This window comes from Portunus trituberculatus, chromosome 47 (genome assembly GCF_017591435.1).
Source record: "Portunus trituberculatus isolate SZX2019 chromosome 47, ASM1759143v1, whole genome shotgun sequence".
Classification (NCBI taxonomy): Eukaryota; Metazoa; Arthropoda; class Malacostraca; order Decapoda; family Portunidae; genus Portunus; species Portunus trituberculatus.
Genome location: NC_059301.1, coordinates 33,388,836 through 33,404,383, shown reverse-complemented (window position 1 = coordinate 33,404,383; position 15,548 = coordinate 33,388,836). Strand labels below are relative to the sequence as shown.

Here is a 15,548-nt window from a genome sequence, read left to right as displayed (position 1 = left end):
AACAAAACCAAGTAATGATGGCCAAATTCAGCCATCTTCATAGCTGCCACTACACTTGGGTCAGCTTTCCCTTGGCAAAGCTCCTTTTAGCCTAGTGCAGGCATGAACACATAAGACAAGACTTGAATCATCCTAAAGAAAAAAAAAGTAGGTAGTTCATTACATCAGATACTAGAACAATGGCCTCAATTTTACAGAAAATACTACCAGTGTAAATAAACACCTATCTCAAAACGATGAGTCATTGAAAGTTTATGCTGTATGTGTTTTTTAAAACAGTTCTAGTGTACATAATTTTTTGTTAAGCATGGAAATCCCCCCCCCACTCTCTCTCTCTCTCTCTCTCTCTCTCTCTCTCTCTCTCTCTCTCTCTCTCTCTCTCTCTCTCTCTCTCTCTCTCTCTCTCTCTCTCTCTCTCTCTCTCTCTCTCTCTCTCTCTCTCTCTCTCTCTCTCTCTCTCTCTCTCTCTCTCTCTCTCTCTCTCTCTCTCTCTCTCTCTCTCTCTCTCTCGTGTATTTACCTAGTTGTATTGTACAGGGTTTGAGCAAGGCTCATAGTATCCTATCTCCTTATCTCCATTTATCCAATTTCTCTTTAGAGTTATGCACATTATGTGCTGTAACAACTTCATCACTCAATGCATTCCACTTTTCCACCATTCTATGTGAAAAACTGTATTTTCCAATATCCTGCCTCATTCTAATCTTCTTTACATGTCCTCTTGTCCTTCCAGCTTCTTCTGTCACCAACACCAGGTCTTGCTTGTCTATCTTTTAAATGCTAATTACTATTTTATACATAGTTATTAGGCCTCCTCATTATCTTCTATCTTGTAAGGTTGGTAGTCCCATTTCCTTCAGCCTTTCCTCATATGTTAGTTATCTTCTGTATCCATTCTAATCTTCTTATATCTTTTTTCAAGCTCGGTGACCACATCACTGTTGCATACTCCAACTTTGGACATATCATGCTCGTAATAATCTTTTCATCATATCTTTTTCCATGTACTATTGAAATGCCACTCTAATATTAGTCAACATTTATATGATAATGCAAATATCTTACTTATGTGTTTTTTTGGGTTCAGATTTTCCTGTATAATCACTCCCAGATCTTTTTCCTCTTTTAGTCTTCGTTATTTTTTCCTCTCCCATCAGATTTTTTTTTATTTACTTTTTTTTTTTTTTCCCCCATTTTATGGCCTATAGCAGAAGAGTATATGTGGGAAGCACTGTTCAGCTTTTGCCCATTATTGGCACAGGCAGTTTTATTTATAGTGGTAGCTATATTAGAGCCCATATCACCACCAAGGGGCCACCGTGGTACAGTGGAACCATGCGCACTTTGGGGTCCGAGGGGTATCCAAGCGCATGGGTTCGAATCCTGTCCACAGTCCGAGTGTAGGCTGGGCTTCCTCATTCGGGGCAATGGTTTCCTAGCAGATGGGCTTTGAGATAGGAGGTACCCTAACAGTATCCCCTTTAGCGCATAAATTCCGTGAAAAGCCCACATGGTATAAATAAAAAAAATAATTTTAAAAAGTGCATCTTTGGTGTAATCACCTAGAACCTTGTGGTGACATGTAGGTAACTTTAAACCACTTGACAAATGGCATAGCTACAAAGCAGTATGTGGTGAGATTCGAACCTATGCGTGGATGTCTGCCCGAACCCACGCTCACTACCTTATCCACTACGCCACCACTGTTCCATACCGGTCTTCTCTTACTCTTTCCAAATTCAATTATGTGACATTTCTTGGTAATGAACTCTAACTTCCACTTCTTACTCCACTCATAAATTTTTTTTATATCTACCTGCAGCAGCAAACAGTCCTCTTGGATTTTGATTACTCTTAGCAATTTTGCATCATTAGTAAACAAATTATTATAACTGGTTACTCCTTTTTGTATGTCATTTACATATACCTGGAACATAATGGGGGCTAACACTGATCCTTGTGGCACTCCATTTGTCACTTTACCCCAAGATGAATATGTATCTCTCTGTCCTCCAAGTAATCTCTTTTCCAATCTAACAAAGTTCCTCACAGTCCTATGCTCTCTAACTTCCAAAGTAGTCTGTCATGATGGACTTTATCAAAAGCCTTTTTTATGTCCAGGTATACTATGTCCACGCATCTACCTCTGCTTTCCAGTCCTTCTGTTACTTTTGAGTAGAAACTTAATAAGTTCAACACACATGACCTTCCTGTCCTGAACCTAGATTGTTTGTTCAATATAACCTGTTCTTTTTCCAGATATTTAACTCATTTTTCTTTGATAACAATTTCACATATCTTCCCCACAACACCAGTCTGTAATTTAATGGCTCAGTTGACTTTCCTCCTTTGAATATTGAGATTATGTTGGCTCTCTTCCATTCCAGTAGTACTCTCCCTTCTTTTAATAAAGTTGAAACCATTTCTCAAATTGGATCTAACAGCTGCTCTTTACATTCCTTTGATGCCCAGCCTGATACACTATCTGGCCCCATTGCTTTTCTGACATCCAAATTATCTAGGTAAAGACAACACAAACTTTAACTATGAGATGGAGGGATGTTGGCTAGAGGCAGTAGAGGAAGGAAAGGATTTAGGAGTAGTGATAGACAGGACTATGAAATTTTCAAAGCAATGTTTAGAAGCAAGAAATAGGGCAAATAGGATCCTGGGTTTTATAAATAGAAATGTTAGTTATAAAAGTAAGGAAGTGGTGCATAGCTTATATAATTCCTATGTTAGGCCCCATTTAGAGTATTGCATACAGGCCTGGTCACCCCACTATAGGCAGGATATCAACATGTTAGAAGCAGTTCAGAGAAGAGCAACTAGGATGATACCAGCATTAAAGCACCTGGAGTATAGAGATAGATTAAAGGAATTAAACATGTTTTCATTTGAGAGGAGATGTATAAGAGGGGATATGATAGAGTTATTTAAAATGTTCTCAAATACAAACTACATAGATGTGAGATCTTTCTTTACCTTAGAGGAGGGAAATAGGACTAGAAATCATGGCAGGAAGATTAGAAAGCAAGGCTGCAGGTTAGATATAAGAAAATATTTCTTTAGTCATAGGGTGGTAGACTTCTGGAATGCATTGCCAGAGATGGTTGTAAATAGCACTAGTTTGACAATGTTTAAAACAGATTAGATAAGCACTTAAATTTATTAGATTTATAATTATGTATAGCACTGCATGATAGTTTTTATAAGAAATTTACTATAGTTAAATAAGACATGATCCCCATGTATGGGGACCACAAATTGTAGAGGATTTCACTGCAGGACTTAGCCCTGTTAATGGGCCAAATATTTAGAATTAGTATATAATGTATTGTGTACTTGTAAGTGTATCTTTAAGTACTGATGACGAGGTCGCTGTGCGACTGATACAGGATAACCTAGATGGGCCCTGGTGGCCCTTTGTTATCCTATTATTTATGTTATGTATGTTATGTTATGTTATCTACTAGTCTTCCAATATCTTCTTTGTGCACTATGATTTCCTGCAATCCTTGGCAATGCAATGTCCTATTTGGTTCTGTAAATTTCTCTTCTTCAGTGAACACAGTTTTGAAACTTTCATTCATTATTTCACTCATTTCCTTTGCTTTCTGGTATGTCTTCCCTCCTTTAATTATTTTCTTCTATTGTTTCCTTATTCTTCATCTTATCATTTCTAAATTTCTAGAAAAGTTTGGGTTCATCTTTGCTTTTTTGCATCACATTTTTCTCAAAGTTTCTTTCTTACCCTCTCCTTACTCTAATATATTAATTTCTCACATCCTTATACTGCTGTTTTTTTTTTTTCTGCATTTTGAGTTTCTCCCAACCTTTATCTTTTTTCCTTTTAGCTTCTATACATCTGGCATTGTACCAAGCTTGTATACTTTTCTTTACTCTTTAGATAGGTACATATTTCTTCACTCCTTCATTATATTTCTGTAGGAATACATATTTCATATTCATCCTGTATTGTTCTTTCATTCATAATGTTCCTCCATTCAATATCAGCAAAAAATTTTCTTAACTTTGCAAAATCTGCTCTTGCATAATTTGATTTCTTTTTTTGTATTCAATCAATCAATCATGGGGGGCATATGCCACGGGGGCACGTCGCCTCACCTACCCTATGGTGCCACTCCAGGCAGTCACGTCTTGCGAGTCTCCATGCAGGCTCCCTTCCCATACCAAGTAACTCCCAGCAGGAGGCATTGACTTGACGCAGCCATGAGTTTTGTGGATGTCCCCTTGTTCTCCTCCATGCTGGGTTATCCCTTGCAGAGACAACCCAATATGCAGGATCGGTTTCTGGGTAGTGTGCCATATGTCCATATAGTCGCAGTTGGCGTTGACGGATTATGCTGGTAATCAGCCTTTAATCAGTCTCACGGTGCAATCACTGATTTGACACAAAGTCATAACAGCAGTACCCCATGATCTTGTGAAGCCATCTGGTACCAAAGACATCAATTCACCTCTTCAGATCGGTGTTCAGTGTCCATGTCTCACAACCATAGAGTAAGACAGGGATCACCAGCGACTTGAGGATCCAAATCTTTGTCCATCTGCACAGGTACTGACAACGCCAAATACTTGTGCTGAGCAAGTCCATAACGTCATGAGCCAGGCCAATCTGCTGTACAACTTCCTGGCTCAACACACCATTGTTATGCACTACACTACCAAGGTATGTGAAACTTTCAGAGATCTCAACGTCCTCGTCACACGCATGGACAGACTGTACTGTTTCATCTAGTAAGCCTCCAAACACATGAACCTTGGTCTTCAGCCAGGAAACCTGGAGTCCCAGGAGCTTTGCCTCCTCATGCAGTGCCTCTAGAGCCATTACCAGAACCTCCAGTGACTCAGCAAAGATTACTGCATCATCGGCAAAAACAAGATCTGTAATCTCAGTATTGCCGACAGATGCTCCACAATGACTTTGGTCTACAACTCTGCTTAGTACCCAGTCCATGCAAATGTTGAAAAGTGGAGCAAGCACACATCCCTGCCTCACTCCCGTATTCACAGGGAAGAAGCTGGACATGGCCCCTCCACAATTCACAGCACTCACAGATCCCAGAGTAGAGGCCAGTTAATAGACCAGTAATCCTTGCAGGAATCCCACGGAGGCGCAGAAGATCCCAGAGTGTCTCTCAATACACTGAGTCAAACGCCTTCTTGAGATCGACATAGGGTGCGAGCATCCCCTGTCGAAACTCATGTCAGCACTCCACCAGTATGCGAAGTGCTAGGATCCGGTCAGTTGTTGACTTACTGGGCGTGAACCCAGACTGTTCAGGTCTCTGGTGTTTCAGCAGGTGACTGTGGATGCGTATCAACAGCAAATGGACAAGCACCTTGCCTGGTATGATAAGCAGTGTTATACTGTGGTAGTTGTTGCAGTCCTGACGGTCCCCTTTCCCCTTCCAGATAGGGATGACCAACCCCTTTTTCCAGTCAGGGGGAATGGTACATGAATGCCATACAGCAGTCAAGACAGCATGCAACCCACGCATCATGGCCTCACCCTCCGCTTTGAGGTGCTCCGCACTGATGTTACAGATGCCAGCTGCCTTTCCACCCCTCAACTTTGCCACAGCCTCTTTGACATCATCAATGGAGGGTGCAGTTTTATCAATGGGTGGATCAGCATCCAGCATCTGTAACCCTGCAGTTTGGAGCTGTCCGTATGGAAGAACCACTGTGAACAGCTGCTCATAGTACTCAGCCCAACGAGCCATTTGCCCATCTGCGTCCGACACGAGGCAGCCATCTGCAGTTCGGATAGCGCTTGCCTGAGATGTAGACTTGGACCAGAGTTTCTTCAGGGCTCGATAGGCAAGTCGGAGGTCATTAGCATTTAAATGACACTACATCCTCAGCGAGACTCCTGACATACCTCTCCTTGTCTCTCCTCAGGAGAGCTCTAGTCCTACGTGACAGAGCCCTGTACTGGTCGTGGTTCCTAGCAAAAGTCTGGCAGCGCGACTCTCCTCAAAACTGTCCACCGTCTCTACTGAGACGAAGCCACTCTGTGACCTTGGGCACTCCCCAACACATTCCTTGGCAGCCTCAAGAGTCTCACGTTTGAAGGAATCTCATAGCTCTATCAGGTCTTCAATGGTGTCAAGCACTCCAAACTGATTGGAGACTGTCACTGCATACTCCTGGGCACATGTCAAGTCTTTCAGTTTCTCAAGATGAAACACAGTGTGGTCATATCTTGGAGGCTTTCTGGACTTGACATGCAGCTTGAGTGTAGCAACAACAAGCCTGTGATCACTTGCAAAGAACTCGGCACTCCGAAAAAACCCTGCATTTCTGAAGGATCCTCCAATGAGTAGTAACAAGGATGTGGTCAATCTCCTTCACTACCCCTCTGGCATTGCTATACCAAGTCCAGCGGTGCAGCACTGGTCTCTGATACCAAGAACCTGCAATTCTCAACCTTCTGGATCTTGCAAGATTCAGAAGGAAAGAGCTGTTGTCATTCCTGGTACCAGAGCCATGAGACCAACACATAGCTTGCAACCGGCTCTCTCAGTGCCAGTGATAGCATTAAAGTCGCCCAAGACAATAAATGCATCACGACAGGGACACTGGTCCAGTACAGAGTCGAGTTTGGCTTCACACACCTTGGTAGGAGTGTAAACTGAACAACAGACATGAATCCTAGACTGTGCTTCAGCCTTATAGTTGCATTATATGCTCATCAACTGGAGTAACCTCTACAACGGACGGCTGCAGTCAGCTGGAGACGCCTATGGCTACCCCCTTGACATGGTGACCATTGCTCTTGCCGGACCAATAGTAAGTAAAACCCTTGCTACTGGTCTCGCCACTGCCAGGCCTCCTTGTCTCAGAGAGTCCTACCATATCCACCCTCAGCCTACTGAGCTCATCCGATAGATGAGGCAGTCGGTGATCCTCTGAGAGGCTCAGGACATTCCAAGAGCCTATACGTAGAACCTTCCAAAGGTTTACCCTAGGAATGGTCCGATGGGCAGGTGCCACATCTGCAACCCACCAGCACCCCCAAAGTTGAAAATAGGGTGAGGGGATCCTTCCGCTCCTCTCAAGACACAGGGGTCTTGCGAGCTTTCCCCTGCATCCGTCATACAAGTAGGCAAGCCCCTCTGGTGCCTTGGCACTCGAGGTCCTTGCACGGTCAGACCCCCCAGCAGAACTGGATCGGGATTGTGGTAAGAGGCTTGCCTGTGCCTAGAGCCTTGACCCCAACCTCTACCTCTAACTCTGGTAGTAGCTGTGGACTTTTTTTTATAAGGAGGGGTTGCAAGCCCCACCCCAACCAGCTAGGTCAGCCTTGAACAGGGACACTGGTATCCCTGAGGGTAAAAGACTACCAAAGAAAGGACAGAAAGGGAAGCAAATACAGTAGAAGCAGAAGGGGACTGAGCTATGGGACGTAGAGGGCACTCACTCGTCACTTGAATAGAATCCATCTTATCCTGTCCTCTTGCATTTCAAACATTAATGTTACATGATCACTTCTTTCCATTGGACTTAGGTATTGTATACTGGGAAGGGACTCTGGCTTCTATGTGAATACTAGGTCAAGCAACAATGGTTCTTCTTCCCCCTGTACCAGTTTGATTCTTTCACCCACTGATCCAGTGTATTCACCATAGGCAACTGTAATACTTCCTCACTCCATGATCCAGCGTTACCCATTACTTCCATCTCTCTCCAGTTTACTCTTTTACAGTTAAAGTCTCCTACTATTAGTATTTTTCCATCTCCTCTTATATTATCTAGGGACTTGATCACCTCTCTTTGCATATCCTTATGTTCCTCAGTTTCCATTGTATTTGTCTTAGGTGGTACAAACGTAACTATGATTTTCCTTTTTTTCAATTCCTCTGTCTTGATTGTTACTCCCATTACTTCTGCCATGCCATCACCATATTGCACTTCCTCCACACATATATTATCACAAATCATTATTAGCACTCCTCCCCCTTTTCCCTTCCTGTCTCTTTTCCAGCTATTATATCCCTCTTCTTTAAAGCTAACGTTAAACTCCTCTTTTAATTTTGTTTCTACTATACACATTATATCTGTTTTTTCTTCTTCAAATAATCTCTAACCTCCAACACACTGGATAATAACCCATTGATATTAGTATAAGTCCCTCTTAATTTCTTGCCTCCTCCATGACCTCCTCCTTCTTCGAAAGATACCACTTCTTCAATCGCATATCTAGAACCCTCCAGTAGAAATTCTTTTCCCCTATCTCCATCCTTTTCTCATTTTTTTTTCCTTAGCTTCATTTCTTAGCACTTTCTCCTTTTTCCTCTCTTCCAGGTTCGTATCTCTTTTATTCATCTATCCTTAAATTCAGTATCATCAGCCAGTTTCCCTTTTCTTGTCATAATCTCCCCCACTGGCACCTGAGATCTCATTCTCACTTTCATTGATCTCTTTCCCTCTTCACTAAACCTTCCCAACCTAATCACTTCCTCCACTTCCTGGTCCAACTCCAGTTTGCTGTCTTGGACCTGTTTGATAATAGTTTTGGCCAATTCTCTCTCTTCTCTCTCTCTCACGAAATTATTTGGATTTTTTTTATCCTTCCGCCCAAAAATTAGGATACATTTCCTCTTATCCACTGTATCCCTCACTAGATCTTCTTTCTTCTTAATTACTTGTATAACAATGTCTTTTGTCTTTTCTTGTATTTGCTTCCTTACTACCTCTGAAAATTTGACTTTATCTTCTTCCCGTTCCTGTTTCCATGCATTTCGTAATTCTTCCAATTTGCTTTCATCCGTTTCATTCTCTACTTTATCCTCCCCATCCTATATTTTTTTCTGTAGGTTCCTTAAGGATTCTTCATAATCACAACATTTAGCTGTTAGTATATCGTTTTGTTTCTTTATCTCCTGCATCTCCTCCTTCATCTCTTGGTTTATTTCTCTTACTTTCTCACATTCCTCTAATCTCACTTTTAGTTCAGTGTTTTCTTTTATCAACTTATCTTGTTTTTCCATCATACTTCACATCACTTCCTTCATCTATCTTATCTCCCTTTCCATGTTTATCAGCCTCCTCATATTACCTCTTTTCTCTTTAAATCCAGAAAAATCTTTGTCCGTGTTATCATCACTCAGTCTCTTTAGGCCAATTGGTGTTTCGATAAATCTTTGGTTTTCAAAATACACCTAACCCTCTGTTATTGCATGAAATTGGTGCCTAAAAAACCGTGCGATAGCAGAAAACGCGATAACGGAAGTGAACAATAAATAGGAAATAAATAAATTGGTGCTTCAACCCAAAAAATTTTCCTAAAAAACTAGCTCTGAATAGTAGAATATCACGTGCGAGACTGAGGGGTGGTGATGGTGGTGGTGGTGAAGGTGAGCAGTGACCAGAACCAATCAGCTCCCTTATTCAGATCACGTGATGTGAATGCACAACGATGATTGGCTGCTGGCTCCTCCTCCTTCTCATGATCATCATCTTTCTCCCCCTCCACCTCTTCATCCTCCTCCTCCTCCTCCTCCTCCTCCCCCATCTAAACATTCGTTGGCGTGTGGTTGGGATATGGGTAGCACTACTATTTTTTTTTTTTTTTTTTACATTACAAGGGCACTGGCCAAGGGCAAACAAAGTGTTGGAAAAAAAAAAATCCCGCTGGTTGCCAGGCCCTGTTAAGAGGAAAGTAGAAAGAGAAAAAACAAAAAAATCTAAAAGGAGGGTCCAGTTAACGTAAGAGGTGTCTTGACACTCCTCTTTTGAAAGAGTTTAAGTCATAGGCAGGTGGAAATACAGACACAGGTAGAGAGTTCCAGAGTTTACCAGTGTAGGGAATGAAGGAGTGAAGATACTGGTTAACTCTTGCATTAGGAAGATGGACAGAATAGGGATGAGAAGAAGTAGAGAGTCTTGTGCAGCGAGGCCACAGGAGGGGGGAAGGCATGCAGTTAGCAAGTTCAGAAGAGCAGACAGCATGAAAACAGCGGTAGAAGACAGATAAAGATGCAACATTGCGGCGGTGACTTAAAGAATCAAGACAGTCAGTTAGAGGAGAAGAGTTGATAAGACGAAAAGCTTTAGATTCCACCTTGTTTAGTAAAGCTGTGTGTGTGGATCCCCCCCAGACATGAGAGCCATACTCCATACATGGGCGGATAAGGCCCTTGTACAGAGCAAGCAGCTGGGAGGGAGAGAGAAATGGACGAAGACGCCATAGGACACCTAACTTCTTGGAAGCTGATTTAGCAAGAGTAGAGATGTGAAATTTCCAGTTTAGATTTTTAGTGAAGGATAGACCGAGTGTGTTTAATGTAGAGGAGAGGGGAAGTTGAGTGTTATTGAAGAAGAGAGGATAGTTGTCTGGAAGGTTATGTCGAGTAGATAGTTGTAGAAATTGAGTTTTTGAGGCATTGAACAAAAAACTATACTTCTATTACTACTGCAACGGGTGCACGATAACAACTTTCCAGATGCGCTAAAACTGAATTTTGCAGATTTTCATGTGTGCATTAATGCCTAAACATGATAATGGAATGGCGTGATAACAGAGGGTTAGGTGTATGACGTTTGTTTTGATCCCATACGTCTGGCAGCACCATCCAGTTCCGTCTCTCCCTCCATTTTCTGTTCTTTGTGATACCCAAATCTTGTTTATTTTGGAGAAAGGAGAACCCTATGGCCCCTCTTCTCCTTGTACATACGGTCTAGGTCAGGTTCCAACGTCTGCTGTAGTGCTTCCCCTGGGAGCTGCTTGCGCACTTCCTGTCGGTGCGGCTTCTCATGTATGTGTGTGTATGTGAAAGTAAGAACAATCGTGATAATTGCTAAATAGATTGAGAGTGATAGAGAAAGAAAATGGAATTATATAAGTGAAAAAGAGTAAGAAAGGATGAAGTGAAAATGATAATGAATGAGGGGGAGAGAAAGCAACTATCACTACCTTGTGCCTTTTTTCTGACAGGTAAGAGGGATGGGAGGTGAGACAGTGAGGGAGGTTTGAGACAAGACAATAGAGAGAGGAAAGGTACAATGGGAGGAAGGGATATATATATATATATATATATATATATATATATATATATATATATATATATATATATATATATATATATATATACATACAGGCAATCTCTGCTTAACAAACGGTTTACGTTCCTAAAATAACGTTCGTTGCATGAATTTTTGTTAAGTAAACCAATTATAACAAGTTTGACCGCTGACTTGAACTTCCATTGAGAGTAAACAAAGCGAGAGTATATCTTAGTACAGGCAACCCCGCTTAACGAAAGGGTTACATTCCTAAAAGACCCTTCATTAAGCGAAATTGCGTTAAGCGAACCGATTATAACAAGTTTAACTCCTGACTTGAACCTCCATTGAGAGTAAACAAAGCGAGAGTGCATCATAGTACAGTGAAAGGTTTAATGAAAGTAAAAATTATGAAGTAAAACATTTAGGCAGTTTAATTTAAGTCATTATAATGTACACTAATGTATGTATGTACGTAACTTTATAATGTTGATGATCTTAAATTTATGAAGGGAGGGAGAGTGAAACGGGAAAGACACTAACCGGCAACTTGTGGACTGTAAACAAAGGGTGCATCATTGTATCACATACAAAACTTATGTACCACATTTCTACAAGGCTTTCCATTTTATCCATTGTAAAGTCACAAGTTCAGGTGGTTCTTTTAGCTTGCAAGGAAGTTATGGTCTCACTAGCCTTCTTAATAGAGTCTGCTGACTTGAAAATAGTAGGGACAGTAGATGGAGTCAAGATAAAAAAAAATAAATAAATAAGTAAATAAAAAAAATGGTGGCGAGCAATGTTATTAGTTTTCTCGCCTCTTGTGTCTGTGAATAATATCCAGCTTCACTTCGAGAGTAAAAGACTTTCTGGTCTTCTTAGCAACACTAGGCGACATTGCAGGGCGTTTTGTTGGTAAGTTGAGTGAGGGAAGACGAGCTGCTGCTGATGCTACTATTGTTTTGAACAGGGGGAGTGACTGGTTTGCATGTTGTCCATGAGAGGCGCTGGTATATTCAAAAGCCTCTCAGCTTGTGTGATATGGTGGGGCTTTCAAACTTGGAAAAAATTACCTGAATAAAACTTCATTCAAGCGAGTTTGGTGTTTGTCAAATGAGCAGATGGTAGTAAAATGAAACCTTTGTTGTAGCGAAATTTCGTTGTGTGAACCTTTGTTAAGCGGGGGTTGCCTGTACAGTAAAAGGTTTTTTAATTAAAGTAAAAATTATGAAGTTAAACATTTAAGCAGTTTAATTTAAGACTAAGTCATTATAATGTACACTAATGTATGTATGTAAGTAACTTTATAATGTTGTTGATCTTAAATTTATGAAGGGAGGGAGATTGGAGTGGGAAAGACACTAGCCGGCAACCTGTGGAATGTAAACAAAAACACATCATTGTACCGCATACAAAATTTATGTACCACATTTCCACAAGGCTTTCCATTTTATCCATTGCAGAGTCACAAGTTTGGGTGGTTTTTTTTTAGCTTGCAAGGAAGATACGGTCTCACCAGCCTTTTTAATAGAGTCTGCTGACTTGAAAATAGTAGAGACAGTAGATGGAGTCAAGATGGTGGCGAGCAATGCTATTAGTTTTCTCGCCTCTCTCATGTCTGTGAATAATCTCCAGCTTCACTTCGAGGGTAAAAACTAACTGGTCTTCTTAGCAATGCTAGGCGACATTGCAGGGCTGGTTGCAGGGCGTTTTGGTAGCATGTTGAGCAAGGGAAAACGAGCTGCTGCTGATGCTGTTATTGTTTTAAACTAAGAGCGAGGAAGGGTAGGGGAGTGAGTGGTGCGCATTTTGTCCACAAGAGGTGCTGGTGTATTGAAAAGCCTGTCGGCTTACATGATACAGTGGGGCTTTCAAACTTGGAAAAAATTACCTGGATAAAATTTCGTTAAAGCGAGTTTTGTGTTTGTTATATGAGCAGATGGTAGTAAAAGGAAATGTTTGTTGTAGTGAAATTTCATTGTGTGATTGTTCGTTAATTGGGGATTGCCAGTATATATATTTATATATATATATATATATATATATATATATATATATATATATATATATATATATATATATATATATATATATATATATATATATATATATATATATATATATATATATATATAGAGAGAGAGAGAGAGAGAGAGAGAGAGAGAGAGAGAGAGAGAGAGAAATGGGAATGGATGGGGAGAGGGTAAAAGGAACACTAGAGGAACTGTCTGTTTAAATGGGATGTCTGCATTTAAATTGGAGAACGAAATTTGTTCACCAAGCCTGTTTGAATTAGTTATTTAAATTGAAGGATGTTTGAATTACAATGTATGACTGTATACCTCACTAGACAGCCACTCACAGTTATGGACCAGCCATGTCCAACAGAGTACAGTGGAGTACTCGAACGTCTATATACGGCAAAACAGGGTTTACCAGTTTCAAGCCCTGTGCCTCCACATCTCAGGATTTTACCAGTGTTGGCTCTCGTTTCAGCATTGGTCTACTGCTACTTCATTCCTTTGCACTACCATCTGGATGACTGGCTAGTATCTGCTCCCTCAGAGGCATCATGCATTGAGAACACCAGGGCCTTGTTTCTTTTGTGTACTCGGCTGGGGATTCAGGTCAATTGGGACAAGTCCAACTTGATGCCCAGCCAGAGGAAGCTGTTTCTCAGAATGGTTTTGGATTATCAAAGAACCTTAGTCATATAAGAGTGCTTTGGTTTCAGGCACATAACCCAAGGTCAGGATTTGCTTGTACATCGTGCAATTTTGATGCTATGTGAAATTTGTTTGTTGCAAGATTCTCATACCCAACCTGATTGTTTTAGATTTCATTACCTCACAGCATTAAACAGTTTAAGAAATTTAGCTTGTGGATTCAGACCCAGAGGGCTTAATCCTGTGATGTCACCAATGGATAACTAAAATATATCTATAATGCTTTTTTGTATATGTAGATACAGTAAGAAAAAAAATTTGATTGGTGTCAACTCCCTTGTGTCCCCCTCTAAACCCAGCTATGATTTGTTGTGTTTTTTGTATAATTTACCACTGTCCTACACTCTATCTACGAAATAGATACTGTATTCTAGTTTGTGGATATAAACTTCCTAATTTGTTGAATCATTTTGAGACAAGTCATTGCAACAGTTGTACGTCAGAGAAAATAATTTGCCCTTTCCATTAGCTTTTAGAAGTGATGGCTGAAGAATCCAAGCTAGACCAACTTGTGGCAGGAGCCCGCAGACGAAGGCAGTTGGACCATCGTCAGTTGGTAGAACATCTCCTACAGGAGCGGCGAGTACTTAGAGCCAAGTTAATGAACCAACACCAACTACACAACCAAGAGGAATTAGCATATAATCAACTCAGGTTAGAAATCTGCAGTGTGTTAGAGATAATTTTCTATGCCATTCTGATTTTCTAGAAATTATGAGCATAGAATATAAGGTTCATTAGGATCTTTTTGGTAAAGGAAGTGATGTAGTACTCTGATGCTAAAATACTGAGTAATTTTATTGCATGAATATGAAATATTTCTCATCCTCCTGTATTTTTTATATATGAGTACTGTGATACAATTTCTCTTATACAGGAAAAGCATTTTGGAGGAAGAAGAAAAGCAGTTACTATTAAAGTATGCCCCACATCTGATGCCATACTTCAGTCCAGAGCTCCATGCTCGGCTCAGGCAGCTCCTCTGAGACAAGGTTAAGAATGTTGAGAATATTAAGAATACACTCTTCCTTAGTCTGTATTTTTCAGTAATAGGTGTAACAAGGTTAAGTGAACTCACTTCAAGATAGAGAGACATAAAAATTATTGGCAAATGGCTTCAAAGATTATTGAATGATAGGTTGATCTGCAATGGAGAAATTATGCATAATCATAGAAAAATGAAACCATATATCACAAACTGTTGTTCCTCTGGCAAAATGTACTGTCAACTCTAGATTAACATGAGTTTAAACAACACAATTTCAGTTTAATGTAACTTGATATTTAACCCCTTCAACACAATAACTCAAATTTTGCGTCACTGGGACGCTAATGACATATTTGATGACGCTCATATTGCATCAAGGCTGCTTTCTGCTAAGACGGTGTGTTTTTCTTTCCCGGATACTGTATAAAATCTTACAGAATGTAAGTCATTTATAATACGATGGGATACTTGACTTTCATTATTATTAAAAAGGCGTATGACTCATATCAGGATAAGTACTGATGTGCCATGCTGAAAATAATTTATTTTTTTATAGTACCAATAGATTAGTTTATCATAAAAATTTATATTTTCTCTCATTTGTCATCTTCAGAAAATGGCCTGTAGAAGGCAGACTATAATTCCCTCTCTAAAATTTGCATGGGTTTATTTCTTATTTTATGTACCTAGTATGAAAAATCACTTACCATCATCATTATTTCTATAGTAGGGAGAGAGAGAGAGAGAGAGAGAGAGAGAGAGAGAGAGAGAGAGAGAGAGAGAGAGAGAGAGAGAGAGAG

The 15,548-nt window shown here is 40.4% G+C and overlaps 1 protein-coding gene across 7 annotated transcripts in view; it reads left to right on the top strand.

The window, feature by feature from the left end:
- LOC123498112 (meiosis-specific nuclear structural protein 1-like) overlaps positions 1-15,141 on the top strand; it is a 90,523-nt gene extending 75,382 nt beyond the window's left edge. For 6 of the 7 annotated variants that reach the window (XM_045245259.1, XM_045245260.1, XM_045245263.1 and 3 more), the window contains exons 10-12: positions 4,580-4,693; positions 14,230-14,414; positions 14,638-15,141. In XM_045245259.1, coding sequence (XP_045101194.1) covers positions 4,580-4,693; positions 14,230-14,414; positions 14,638-14,746 — 408 coding nt within the window. In that variant the 3' untranslated portion in view covers positions 14,747-15,141. The remainder of the gene's footprint in view (positions 1-4,579; positions 4,694-14,229; positions 14,415-14,637) is intronic. The other variant, XM_045245264.1, reaches the window with a different exon arrangement.
- Positions 15,142-15,548: the final 407 nt, after the last annotated feature.